Here is a 12,802-nt window from a genome sequence, read left to right as displayed (position 1 = left end):
GGGCTACACTCCTCCGCCTTAGCGGAGGAGCCACCCACCTTCATGTGCCAACGTGCATGTGTGACTAGAAGAATGCAGGAAGCTAGCAAATCTAGGACTCTCAGGACTGGGACTCTCACACCTTGCTGGGAAGATGAAACCATTTCCTGAATGTCTCTGATCCTTTGCAGTGGGCGAAAGTCATGGAGAAGAATGGTGTCCAGTACCAACCCTATTAACAGGAGTAATTGGGAGGGTCACAGGTGAGACTTGGACTTGTTCATTGAAATGCCCAGGTGGAATAGCAGGGATACTTTCAACTGCAGATGGCATGACACCACTTCTGCCAAACCAGCTTTGTTAAGCTAGTTGTTCAGATACGGGAATATTCAGATAACCAATGCCCTGAGATGAGCAGCTACCAATGCCATCACCTTCGTGAGGACCCAAGGTGTTCATGTCAAGCCAAAGGGTAAGCACCACACATTGGGAGTGTGCAGAACACATCACAAATCGCAAATCCATCCAATGTGATCTTAGGTTAGGGATGTGGAAATACTCATCCTGGAGGTCGAGGGACACCTCCAGTCTCCACATTTTAGCGCCAGTAGCACTTGAGCTTGGGTCAGAATCTTGAACTTTTCCTTTTTTGATGAAGTTCATTTCGTCGAGGTCCAGGATCATATGCAGATCGACATCCTTCTTGAGCACAAGGAAGTAATGTCAATAACAATCTTGACCCTTCGCCTGCTCTGGCACCAGCTCCGTATGAGCATAGCCATCTTCTCTTGCAGTATGGCAAGGTGATCTTGACGGGGAGAAGAGGGCAGAGGGGAAATATGGGTTGTAGCCTGAAGAAAGGGAAGGGTGTAACCCCTTTCCACAATTTGCATAGCCCAAAGTAACGGCTTTCCAGCCTGGGAGACAGCAGGACACCGGTCATCCCATAGGCTCGGAGTGGGTTTGGGGAAGCAAACTAGTTCTGCATTCCTGGTGGTGCGGGAGAGGAGAAGGGGGAGGAAGGTTGCCAGGTGAATCCACTGCCCTTTCCTCTGAATCTACCTCAGTACCGTCTGACCAATAGGTCAGGGAGTTGCTGGGTTTGTGGATGATATTGTTGTCGGTGAGGAAAGGAAGATCCTCTTTAGAAGCCTTGATGTTGTTGAAACTGTAAAAGACTCGTGAGTAAGGAGATAGTTGAAGACCAAAGGAGTCAGCATAGCTTTACTGATCTTTAAATGCTCCACTGCTGAATCAGCCTTGTCGCCAACCAGATGTGCCCTGTCGAATGGCAGATCCACAAGATTAACCACATAATGAATTACTGGGTCTGATTTTCCGCCATGGTATTTCATTGTGAAGTAACAGTGTACCTTACGTTTCGCTCCATGATCCATGTATGACATTTCTTTATCTTTTTATGCGTTTTCGTGCAATGACATACTGTACAATTCATGTTTTCTTTATCCTGTGAACTAAATAAAAGATATATTTAAAAAAAAAAAAATGAATTACTGGGTCTGATAGGTAGGAAAAGACAGGGAAGAAGAGATTGGTGTCACTCAAAATTAGGGTATTTCCTTTTCATCACAAATTTCTAGGGGTGGGCGAAATTTGCGTAATCGCGTTACGCAAATCTCCGCAAAACGGTAAAAAATCTCAGCAAACACGCAGAAATTCAGCAAACACGCAGAATTGTGATGCTTTTTTCCTGTTCGCAATTGCTGTTTGCGTGCTAGGGGGTAATTATCTCGCGAACAAGCAAAAAATTTCGCGAAGTCGCGGAACGCAGAATTTTGGGCAATTTTGCGTTTTCTGCGGAATGCAAAGTTGCCCTAATTCCGCAGATTCCGCGAGCGGAACGGAATTTACTGCCCAGGCCTACACATTTCCTCACTCACTAGAGGTGGCATAGGGTACTTCCTCACACCTTGATGCCTAGTCAAGGTGTGGGCTACACCCCCTCTCTAGAGGGAGGAGCTCAGGGATATTTCCAGAGGTATAATAAATACCTTACTAAATAGCACGGAGTGGAGAGAGAAAGCAGGGCGTTAGTGAGAAATATGTGAACTAAAACTGGCTCCAAGGTATGCAGTACGCTTTATTCACTCGTCCCTGGGTCAGAATTAAAAAATAAGCTGATAGGCCCACCGGGCATAATTATGTCCGCTGGTTCTTTCCAAAGGAGTAGGTCAACATGTTTCTACCTACAACCCTCCTTAGAGGTGTCATGGCATTCTTCAGGACCTGTATTAAAAATGCTCCTGCTTATGTGCTCAAGGGATAAAACAGAAATGTGACAAAAACATGAAAATACAAAACCAGTGGTCCCAATAAGATCCAGTTAGTGATTTACTGGTAGTTTCCTGGTAACATCAGGATTAGGGCCTCAATTTAGGCCCTGGTGTTTGGCTAAGGGTAAGTCTCCCTGAAGAGTCCAAAAAAGGCCTTTGGTGGGAGGAGGGAATTTGTCCTGAAAAGGGAATACTCCAACTTCGAGTGACACCAGTCTCTTCTTCCCTGTCTTTCCCTACCTATCAGACCCAGGAATTCCTTTTCTGGTTAATATTAAGTCTTGGGGAGGTAATGCCTGCTGATCTCTAAATCCCCCTGGTCCCTCTTTGTGTGTTTAGATCCATAAGATTCACCTGGATGTCTGCTGAAAAGTTAGATGTCTGGACCCAGTAATGCCTTTGAATGTAAACAGAGATGCCCATCGCCCAAGTAAACGAATCATCCTTGTCCAGTCCTGATATAATAATGTGCTGGATGGCATTTTGCCCACCATACATCACTTGCTGAAAATGATTCCTCATGCCTTCTGGGTCATGAAGTAGTACCTTCTGAGCCATATGGCATAGTTATAATGAACCAGGAGGCAGATGGCATTCAATGATTTCAGGACTGTGCTCTCAGCGGAGGACTTTTTGCCCTAAGCTTATAGGTGCTTAGATTTCCTGCCAAAGGGTGCCGTCGGCAAGGCTCCTCCTAATTGGTACATGAAGCATGAAGCGTGTATGACCAGGCTCTTCAGTAAAGGGTGGATTGAAAGGAAGGGCAGGATCATCTGGAGCAGGGCGATAGACAATGAGCCTATTGATCATTGGGTGAAAGAGGGTGTCTCACTTGCTGTCATGAATGACCTTGTTGAAAGAGAGGAGAGGTTCTGCTGCAGGAATAGATGGCAACAGCGGACCGTTCATGTTAGAGCTGTGGGGCGGTGGGGCCGGGTGGGAGGGGAGCGGGGGGTGAGGGGTGGAGAGAGGGGGGGATTTTGACAGACGATGATAAATAATTAATTTTCCCTCGTTATCGTCATTCAAAATCCCCCCCCCCCCACATTGCCCACCACTCTTAACTGAACGAGCCGTGGCTGGTAGATGGTGAGGACGATGGTCTTAGTTTCTGCAGTAGAAAGCAGAAAGTCCAACACCTCAGCTGCCTCATGCCTAGCTTTGTGAAGTGTGACAACTTCAGGCACTTGAGCACCAGTGACAAAGTCCACAGCTAGCTCAAGAGAGGTGTCCATGTCACTGGTAGAAGACAAGCCATGAAATTCCCGAGCCTTATCTCCAGTATCCCCGTAAGGCTGCAAGTCCAGAATCTGTACCATTTCTATACTCGCCTACCTCCAGCAGATGTTTATCATCCCTACTGGATCCGTTTGGAAGAGCAATATCAGGCCGCAGCGGCTGTGGCACAATATTTGGCACTGGAGGTGGAGGTAGCGGTGAAGGCAGTGGAAGTGGCTGTGTCACCATCCACGGCATTGCGGGCTGCGGCATCCAATACCGGAGAGCTAAGCTGAAGCAATGTGGTGTCAGCACTGGAATCGTTCTTGCAGCGCTGAAAGGCTTCAGAGCAAGAGGCATATGCATTTGAAATCTTTACGGAGCAGTCGGCCCTGAAGGGGAGCTAGGTGGCAATGAAGCCCTTGAGAAGATCGAGTGCATGCATTAAGGAACGCTTCCAGACTGAACCTGATGCCAGAAACTCAGGAAAGGCTGGCGCCGGAAGCCTGGGCATAAAGGCCCCAGCACTAAGGTATCCAAGAAGGTCTGAAGCCCATCAGGGACCATGTCCAGTGGAGTCACCTGAGCAGGACTGGTCAGAGGAGGAGGGGTGTTCGCGGGAGGTTAACGGGGTCAAATCGACTAACTCCAGCTCCAAGGATGATCATCCTCAGGGAGATTGAGAGTGATGAGGTGACTTACCTTTGGAACATTTCTTACACTTTGTGTGCTTCTTCATTTTGCTCCCAGAAGATGAAGATGGGGACATGGAGCAATGCCTCAAATGTCTGGCATCGACTGTTATCCCTAGTCCTGGCCATAAAGAGTTTTCCCTACTGCTCTTGTATGGCCTTAGCGTGCATTCTTTGCCAGAAAGCAAAGGCCTAGGTGTTGTGGTCCGACCCCAGGCACCAAAGACAAACAGAGCCGGGTACGTAATTGACATCTGTCCTTTACAATCCCTACAGGGTTTGAACCTGTACGTGGTACTGTGTTTACATTTTTTGTGAGAAGAAAACTCCTTAGAGTGAGCTCTGGATCTGCATAGAAAGCTTGGAAAAAAGGGAATTACGTTGTTATTCCAGGGCTTATGTAGCTTTCATAACATCACCAGATGACACTTTCAGGGTCGATACAAAGCCAGCACCCTCTACAGGCGGTGTGAGAACTTTGAAGTTTCCAGATCTAGTCTGATGCCTGCAAGTTTTCTACAGGTGAGGAGTCATCAGGCAGAAGTATCCATAGGAAATCCATTTTACTTTTGTCTACAGAGCATTTATAGTAGCCTTGGTGGTGGCAACGGTGTAACATTAACACAGACAGGCCCATTTGTATCTTGCCGGTTAAGCCCAGCTCATTTGTGCTTGACTGATCTTTTTATTGTGATTATAGAAACAGTAGAGTTACACAGTAGAGTTACACAAACTGCAACTGAAAATGAGATACAGCAGTCTATGAAGGTAGGTGGACTTTACTGCTACCACACATGGCAGATATGCTGCATTGATTGTCTTCTTGTACCACAGGTTATGAAGAACTGATGCAGGAGATGAGTGGAGGCTCACAGCCACTAGGAGATTCCTTTTATGTCCGTGCCAACCTTGACATCAGGGATTCCAGTGACCCTCAGGCTCTGCGTGTGAAGTGCCGGGACATTCTGCATGTCACTGACACCATGTTCCGAGGGCGGTTTCAGTGGTTTGGCGCCCGTGTAGATGCCTTCACTAAGATGGATCTCACTCAAGGAACCATCCCGAATTACAGCAGGTTGTCACTCATCTATTTATTTAATGATTCGTATTGAGTAGACTTGCTGCCCTTTGTCTCCCTGGATTGATCACGTTTGAGGGCCAAGCCAAGTCTGTATGTCTTCTAAATGAACCTGAGATGAGCTGTTTCATGGAGGCTTTTCTCACAAACGTCTATTACACCACAGGCATTCTTTATTGTGGGGTTGTGTTCCATCATCAAAAAACCCTCACAGTTTGACCATATTGAAATACAATGCAGGGTCCTCAACCAGTTGGGAACTTGTTAATGACCACTGGACGGAAAAGACAAACCCTGAAGTGGTAACACAAAGATGATAGACTCAGGCCTCAGTAGCTCAAAATGTCAGTGCTTGAGAAAACATCTAAATACTTTATTAAACTATCAAGACTGAGTCAGAGCCTTCTCTGGAATACCCATAGTCCTCCTGCACCACAAATCCAAACAAAATCCAAGTTGAGCTGCTTTCAGTGCAAAAAGGACTGTACTTGTATTGCAACAACACTATCCCACTTCTGACACCAAATTGCCTATCCAAGTGTTCTGATATGTACCAATATGCTCAACAGATTACAGATCTCACGTGTCACAAAATCAGCAATTCTCACAAACCTCCAGTTATTCAGGGTCAGGCAACACCAGGATACTTGTAATGCAACCAAGGGAATGAGGTGAATGACTATGTGATCTCAAGACACCATGTTTGCTCAGTATAGTGACTCTTAAGGATTACTTTTGGAGTGGAGCTCGATCTCATCCTGCATATTTCTCACTTACAGGGCTCAACAGATTCTACTCTGTCAACAGGATCAGGGATTCTCTGGACGAATGCAGAAGATCCTCCGTAACAATGTAAGATGAAAACCAGATCCCACCTTGTAGCTCTTAGCTGGGAGTCATTGTCTAGCACAGCATATCCACTTCTAATGGTCAATATATCAGGCAAAGAATGATACATGTGCTGATGATTTAACCCCAACCTAGCCATTATTCTGGGGGCTGAGGAGAATTGTGCCTAGTGTTCCCCCGGCAGCTCGCACTGTAAAAGCTGCTTGAGGCCATGCTTTAGCATGGGGCAAGGAAGGACCTATGAGCCTCTGACTTCCCCCTTCTGCCCCTTCTCAAAAGAAAGTTTCTTGTGTGCAGAACTAGGCAGCCCATTTTGGGTTTCATTTCAGACGGGGGGTGCGAAATTCACATAATTTAGATTGCGTATTTACAATAAATGTTGCCAAAATGACACAAAATGATGTGTAATTACGCCAAATGCAAATCTGTCATGTTCCACTACATTGTAATAGAAAATGAGGAAAAGCACAGCAAACAACAGTCGCTTATGTTCTGGTGTTCACAAGTGTTTGCCACAACATTTTACTGTTAATTACTCTGTTAATTACGCAAACTAGCATAATTTCTGGAATTTTGTGTAACAAGCAAAAAGTGAAATTCCCTAAATTATGTGAATTACGCCGGTGGTATTCAAAGTTCAGCTAGGCCTAATATCAGCACTTGTGCGCCAGATCTTTATAGAGAGGCCTATGGGTTGCACTTGGTTGGGTGAAGTCAGTGATTGCAACACCCTCAGTGAAAGCTGAAAAGCCTGTTAAAAGCTGAGGGAACCACAGGAACAGCCTGAGAGAGTTACACTAAGAAAGTCACTCTTTGACTGAAGGTCACATGCTCTCTAATGTGCCCTCACCCAATAAAGAAGTGGGGCAGACATCCTAGCCTCATCCATGCTCATGACGAGCTGAGCTCGTCACGAGGCACGGCGCTCCGGTGCTCATGACGAGCTCAGCTCGTCATGAGCCGTGGAACGCTCACAAGCGGGGATAATTCCCCTGCTGTGCTGAGCGTTCCACGGGAACGGGTGTGGTCATGACGAGCTCAGCTTGTCATGAGCACACAAGCGCCGTGCCTCATGACGAGCTGAGCTCGTCATGAGCACCGGGGCGCTGCGCGCAACCCCGCCCCCCAGCACAGCGGGGGAATTACCCCCGCACGGAAGGGGTTAGACAGGAGTATTTCTTTTCTAAAAGGCACATTTTCTCTAACCTTCTGCCTTTGCGGGTGTGTTGTGTGTTTGTGTGTATATGTGTTTTGAACCTGAATCCTTCTTCAAGCACACCACCCCAAAATCATTAAAGGACAATTATATCACAACAAGCGCTTGAAATAAAACCAAGCAATGGCAATGCCAATAGGTCTGGCTTATGAATGAAAGTACCTTTTATGTCATTAATGGGTTTAGCCACTTAATAAGTCATCATATATGCACTGTGTCACTCATATTTGTAGTCATGCATCCATTAATCCATCCACTTACTTATTTTTGCATTCACCCTGACACAACCACAATAAAAAACACACAAACTCAACAATGCAAGCAAAATAAATTAACGCAGAAAAAAAAAAATAATTTTGCCATCTAAACGTGGCAGGCACGTACTTGCAAAAACAAAACTAAACATAGCAGCAGGTATCTTTCAGATGTATTGTAAATAGTCCATCATTGTTTTAAAGTTCCAAATTTAGAAGCAATGTGTTGGCCATCTTAGTAGGATAAAACAATGATTCACTATGGAGAACAAAAGGGGGTGGTGATGGACGGAGCATCTGAACCAATCAAACACTCACACCCAGTCAAAAGATCTGGGTTTGATCCATCACCGTTCTTTAGCCCACTCTGCCACCCCAGTTCAGACATGGCTATATGCAAATCAGTCTGACCCTGTGCCTCATGGGAACAGTCCAGCCTGAACTTCCAAGCCATGCCTTCCCTGGACCGGAAACAAGCTGCCGAGGACCGGTTTCTGGCGCTAAAGAACGGTGATGGATTAAACCCAGATCTTTTGACTGGGTGTGAGTGTTTGATTGGTTCAGATGCTCCGTCCATCACCACCCATCACCACCCCCTTGTACCGCTTTGGCCGCCATAAGTGTGGCAGGGTATGCTCAGACGTGAGTCCCTTGCTCACTTTGCCACTGGATTCAAGCAAGCCGGGCTGAAGACGGCTGTAATGCCAGAAACCGGTCCTCGGAAGCTTGTTCCGGTCCAGGGAAGGCATGGCTTGGCAGTTCGGGCTGGACTGTTCCCATGAGGCACAGGGTCAGACTGATTTGCATATAGCCATGTCTGAACTGGGGTGGCAGAGTGGGCTAAAGAATGGTGATGGATTAAACCCAGATCTTTTGACTGGGTGTGAGTGTTTGATTGGTTCAGATGCTCCGTCCATCACCACCCCCTTTTGTACCGCTTTGGCCGCCATAAGTGTGGCAGGGTATGCTCAGGCGTGAGTCCCTTGCTCACTTTGCCACTGGATTCAAGCAAGCCGGGCTGAAGATGGCTGTAATGCCAGAAACCGGTCCTAGGAAGCTTGTTTCCAGTACAGGGAAGGCATGGCTTGGCAGTTCGGGCTGGACTGTTCCCATGATGGAAAGTCAGACTGATTTGCATATGGCCATGTCTGAACTGGGGTGGCAGAGTGGGTTAAAGAACGGTGATGGATCAAACCCAGATCTTTTGACTGGGTGTGAGTGTTTGATTGGTTCAGATGCTCCGTCCATCACCACCCCCTTTTGTACCACTATGGAGAACAGCATTCCATTTTGGTCTCCTGAATTAGAGGAGGTAGGCATGTCCCATGTGGTGTACTACAGATAAAATGAGTGGCAAGCAGGCGACCCACTGGCACTGCCTGGAGCACTGTAGTATATGCTTAAGAAACATTAGAATAAAAACAGGAGAAGCAAAGCAATGAAAGGGGAATCATGAGAAAATGGGGTTTTTAATTGAGGGAATTGTTAACCCTTCTCAAGAATCAACCGCAATCCCTGTCAGAGTGACCCACAAAAGTCACTAAATTAATCTGTGCTTAACCCTCTGGTAGAATGGCACAAAAGCAGTCAGACATATCTTAGAGGTCATGTGTAAAAAATGTATGCAACACACAAACACTAAAAAAGCGAAAACACACCACAAGAAAAATTCCACACCAATTTTAAAAAATAAAGCAATATTGTCATAATATGCATAGGCAGAATCAGCTAGGCTGATGCTGAACTCTTGCCCATGACATACCTATGTTCCACACTTATCATTAGAATGTGGGTTGAGGCGTTGGTCAGTTTACTGCTGTACTGCACCCGGCAAGACTGTGGTGTGGGGACTCTTTATTGTACCAATAAAGTACATGCTTGTTGGAACCAGAGAAGAGTGGAACCATGTTTAATTTACAAGAAATATGTAATAAATAAAATGAGACCAAAACAACAAAAATCTAATCAGTAGAACCGGAGATATGCAATTTCAAAGTTTAGCTAAGTATAGAGTCGAAGAGCACCAAGCGCCACTCGTGGTTATCTAGTCATTCTAGACCGGGGGAAAGTCACAAGTTCAGGCCGACTGCTATTGAATGTGGGCTGGATACAGGGACCAGGTTAGTCCTACTGAAAAAGTTACCTTCTCAAATTCTGGTTCAAAAAGTCCAGTTCCAGGTCGTGGTGGAGGAGGCCGCGATAAGCAGGGAGAGCGTCGGGGATGGTCATTGTAGTGCGATGAGCAGGCCGGGCGCCTTCAACGGTCATTGCTGTAGTGCGAATATCCTGTCAGGTGCCGTGGACGGTCGTGGCTGGAGCTTCATGTTGGCGGTCACTGCGGGCTGTTAACGCTTTAGTGCAAATTTCACGTTGTAGGTCATCACTGGTGGTCGCTGTAGCGTGAAAAGTCTTGTGACACAGGATACAGGCTGCAGGCATTAAATGGTTAGGAGAAGAAAATGGCAACTTCCTGAAATGTGTGTCCATTCACTGTTTAATATATTGTGTTATTTGAATTAATGTCACATAGGCTGCAACAAGAGGTCTTTGAAGTAAAAAAAAGCCTACTGTTAAAGAGGCTTTTAAATTACAATTTACTTGAGTGTAAACATGACATTCCTACATGCTCCAAATCAAAGGTTATCACTTATTAAATGTAATAGGGTAACCAAATGTTATACAATTGAAGATAAAAGCCTTAGAGCAGTGATAAAACAAATGTTGGAGTTTTTCACTACCAGGACATGTAAAACTTAACCTACACCATGGCTGACATATGTATTAAAAAGAAAAGGTTTATTTTGCCAGGTCAAAACGACAGTTTAAATCTGCACAACGGCTGCAATGGCAGGCCTGTGTTTTGTTTTAAAATGCTGCTTTTAGTGGGCGGCACAGCAAGTGCTGATGCTCACTAGTAGAATGTAATTTAGTGTCACTTTACTAGGGTCTTATAAGTAAATAAAATGTGGTAATTGAATGTGAGCCAATTTGCCATGTCTAAAGGGAGAGAGCACAATAAGTTTAGCATTGGTTAGCAGTGATAAAGTGCACAGATTCCTGAAAGTCAACAAAAACAGCTCCAGAAAACAGGAGGGATGAAGGAAAAACATTTTTGGGGTGACCCTGCAGAGACAGCCAAGTCCAACAGGAAACATAAAAGTCATTCATCTAAGCAATGCAGACATGACAATGGATGCACAATTCTCAAATCATGTTATTCATACTGATGTTTGCACACTGGTGGCAATATCTACTAGTACCAATGTGCGCTCTCTCCACTTCTCCCAAAATCAAAAAGGGGATTGTGGTTATAGGATTTGGCTCATCATAATTTCATTTATCGCATTCTTCTGTGTCTTGCTTAAATCTCTCTGAGCAGAAGAAGGTCAGCTCCAAAGAGAAGGACAAACCGGTGGACAGCAAGAATGATTCAGAGTCAGTCACAACATCCAGTGGCCAAGGTGAGCGAAGAGGCGATCCAAGATGGGCCGTTCTCTTCAAAAAGAGTTGCATAATTGGAGTGCAGCTGTGGTTATGTTACCTGGCATCTTGATCTGTGTGTATGTGTATATGTTCTACTCTAGTTACTACAGTTATCACTAAATCCATTACCATGATTAATAACTATTTTCTACTAATACTAATTCTACTCTAATTACTACATTAGCTGATAATCCAACTACCATTGCTTCTTAAGTCGTTAATACTCAAGCTAACACTGCAACTGTGCTAAGGCTGTTTCTATAAAGGCATTGCTGTTCTAGTTATTGCTTTACCTATTGCTGCCACTAATAACTATTGCTAATACCAACTACCACTGTTAATGCAACTATTGTTACTCAAACTGCTAAATTTGCTAATTCTCTAGTTGCTACTACAACTATCACTACCAATACTACTGTCAGTACTGCAGTTGTTGCGGCTCTAACTACTACCCAATGATTAATACCACTATTGCAGGCATATAAATAAATAAATAAATTACTAGGGGAGCAAACAGGCCAACTATAACTAAGCATGGGCGGATTTTGCGAATTGGCAATCCGCGAACTTGCGTATTTACGGATTCGCAATCCGCAAAATCCGCGAACTCTCGCGAATTTGCGGATTTTTTATTTTTTTGGGTGTTCGCAAGGGTTTCTGCCAGTTCGCGAGGGTTATGTACCAGTTCGCAATTGCGAACTTACTTGTCGGCTCGCAACGGCCGCGACTATGTTGTTTCTACGTCTGGTTCATCATCACAGGTTCACAGCACCCTCTGTTTCACCACTGCCACCCTCTGGTACACCCATGCCACCCTCTGGTACATCACTGCCACCCTCTGGTTGGTTTATCACTGTAGATTATGGGGTGAAAAAAAGCAAGCACACCTGCCCTGCTTCAACTGACATGAATTAATTTGGGGTTGATTAATGTGTCACTGAATTTAAACTTCCAGTCTGGCTGGCACCTGCTTCCTTATCTGTAATTTGCTTCCTGTTGCAGTGCAATTTTTTTTCACAGGACCTTTGTGGCCTACTTGTAGCTATTCTCTGAGCCTGCTGTGAGGGTCAGAGCAGGGTCATAGAATAGTTGCAAGTTGGCAACTGAACTCTGAAGGGGCCCCTCAGGAAGCACTACATGGAATGGTTACTAATGATAAGATTGAACTTTTGCACCTGCTGAGTGCTTTCAGTTTTGTCTGTAATTGCTTTCTGTTGCAGTGTAATTTTTTTAACAGGACCTTTGTTGTATATTTGTAGCTATTCTCTGAGCCTGCTGTGAGGGTCAGAGCAGGGTCATAGAATAGTTGCAAGTAGGCAAATGAACTCTGAAGGGGCCCCTTAGGAAGCACTACAGGGAATGGTTACTAATGATAAGATTGAACTTTTGCACCTGCTGAGTGCTTTCAGTATTGCAAAAATCCAAATATCCAGCAGCATCCACAAAAAGTAATCCTTCCAGGTCAAGATCCAAATCAAAGTGACCAGCACATGAAGAAAGCACTGGGAGGAGCCTGCTGGACAGGAACAGGAAGTTGGAGACTGTGGGGCACTTCCTTCCTCCCACCCCCCCCCCCATTCCCTCAAAATGGACTCCTTGCAAAGAAAAAGTGCAGGCAAATGTCAACCTGAGGAGTTATTCTGATAAAAATCATAATTTTCAAGGTTTATGCTGCCTGCTGGTGGATTTCTTGTGCGAAATTGCAAATTTTGCAATCTCGCAATTGCGAGATTGTCGCT

At 45.2% G+C, this 12,802-nt stretch overlaps 1 protein-coding gene across 1 annotated transcript in view; it reads left to right on the top strand.

The window, feature by feature from the left end:
- Positions 1 to 12,802, top strand: part of CARD10 (caspase recruitment domain family member 10) — a 243,474-nt gene that overhangs the window by 214,939 nt on the left and 15,733 nt on the right. The window contains exons 17-19 of the mRNA XM_078684000.1: positions 5,018 to 5,258; positions 6,041 to 6,113; positions 10,960 to 11,041. Of these exons, the coding sequence (XP_078540126.1) occupies positions 5,018 to 5,258; positions 6,041 to 6,113; positions 10,960 to 11,041 (396 nt within the window). The remainder of the gene's footprint in view (positions 1 to 5,017; positions 5,259 to 6,040; positions 6,114 to 10,959; positions 11,042 to 12,802) is intronic.

Source organism: Lissotriton helveticus, chromosome 1_1 (assembly GCF_964261635.1).
Source record: "Lissotriton helveticus chromosome 1_1, aLisHel1.1, whole genome shotgun sequence".
Taxonomy (NCBI): domain Eukaryota; kingdom Metazoa; phylum Chordata; class Amphibia; order Caudata; family Salamandridae; genus Lissotriton; species Lissotriton helveticus.
Note: the sequence above shows the minus strand (reverse complement) of the source record. Positions and strands in the feature narration are given on the sequence as shown.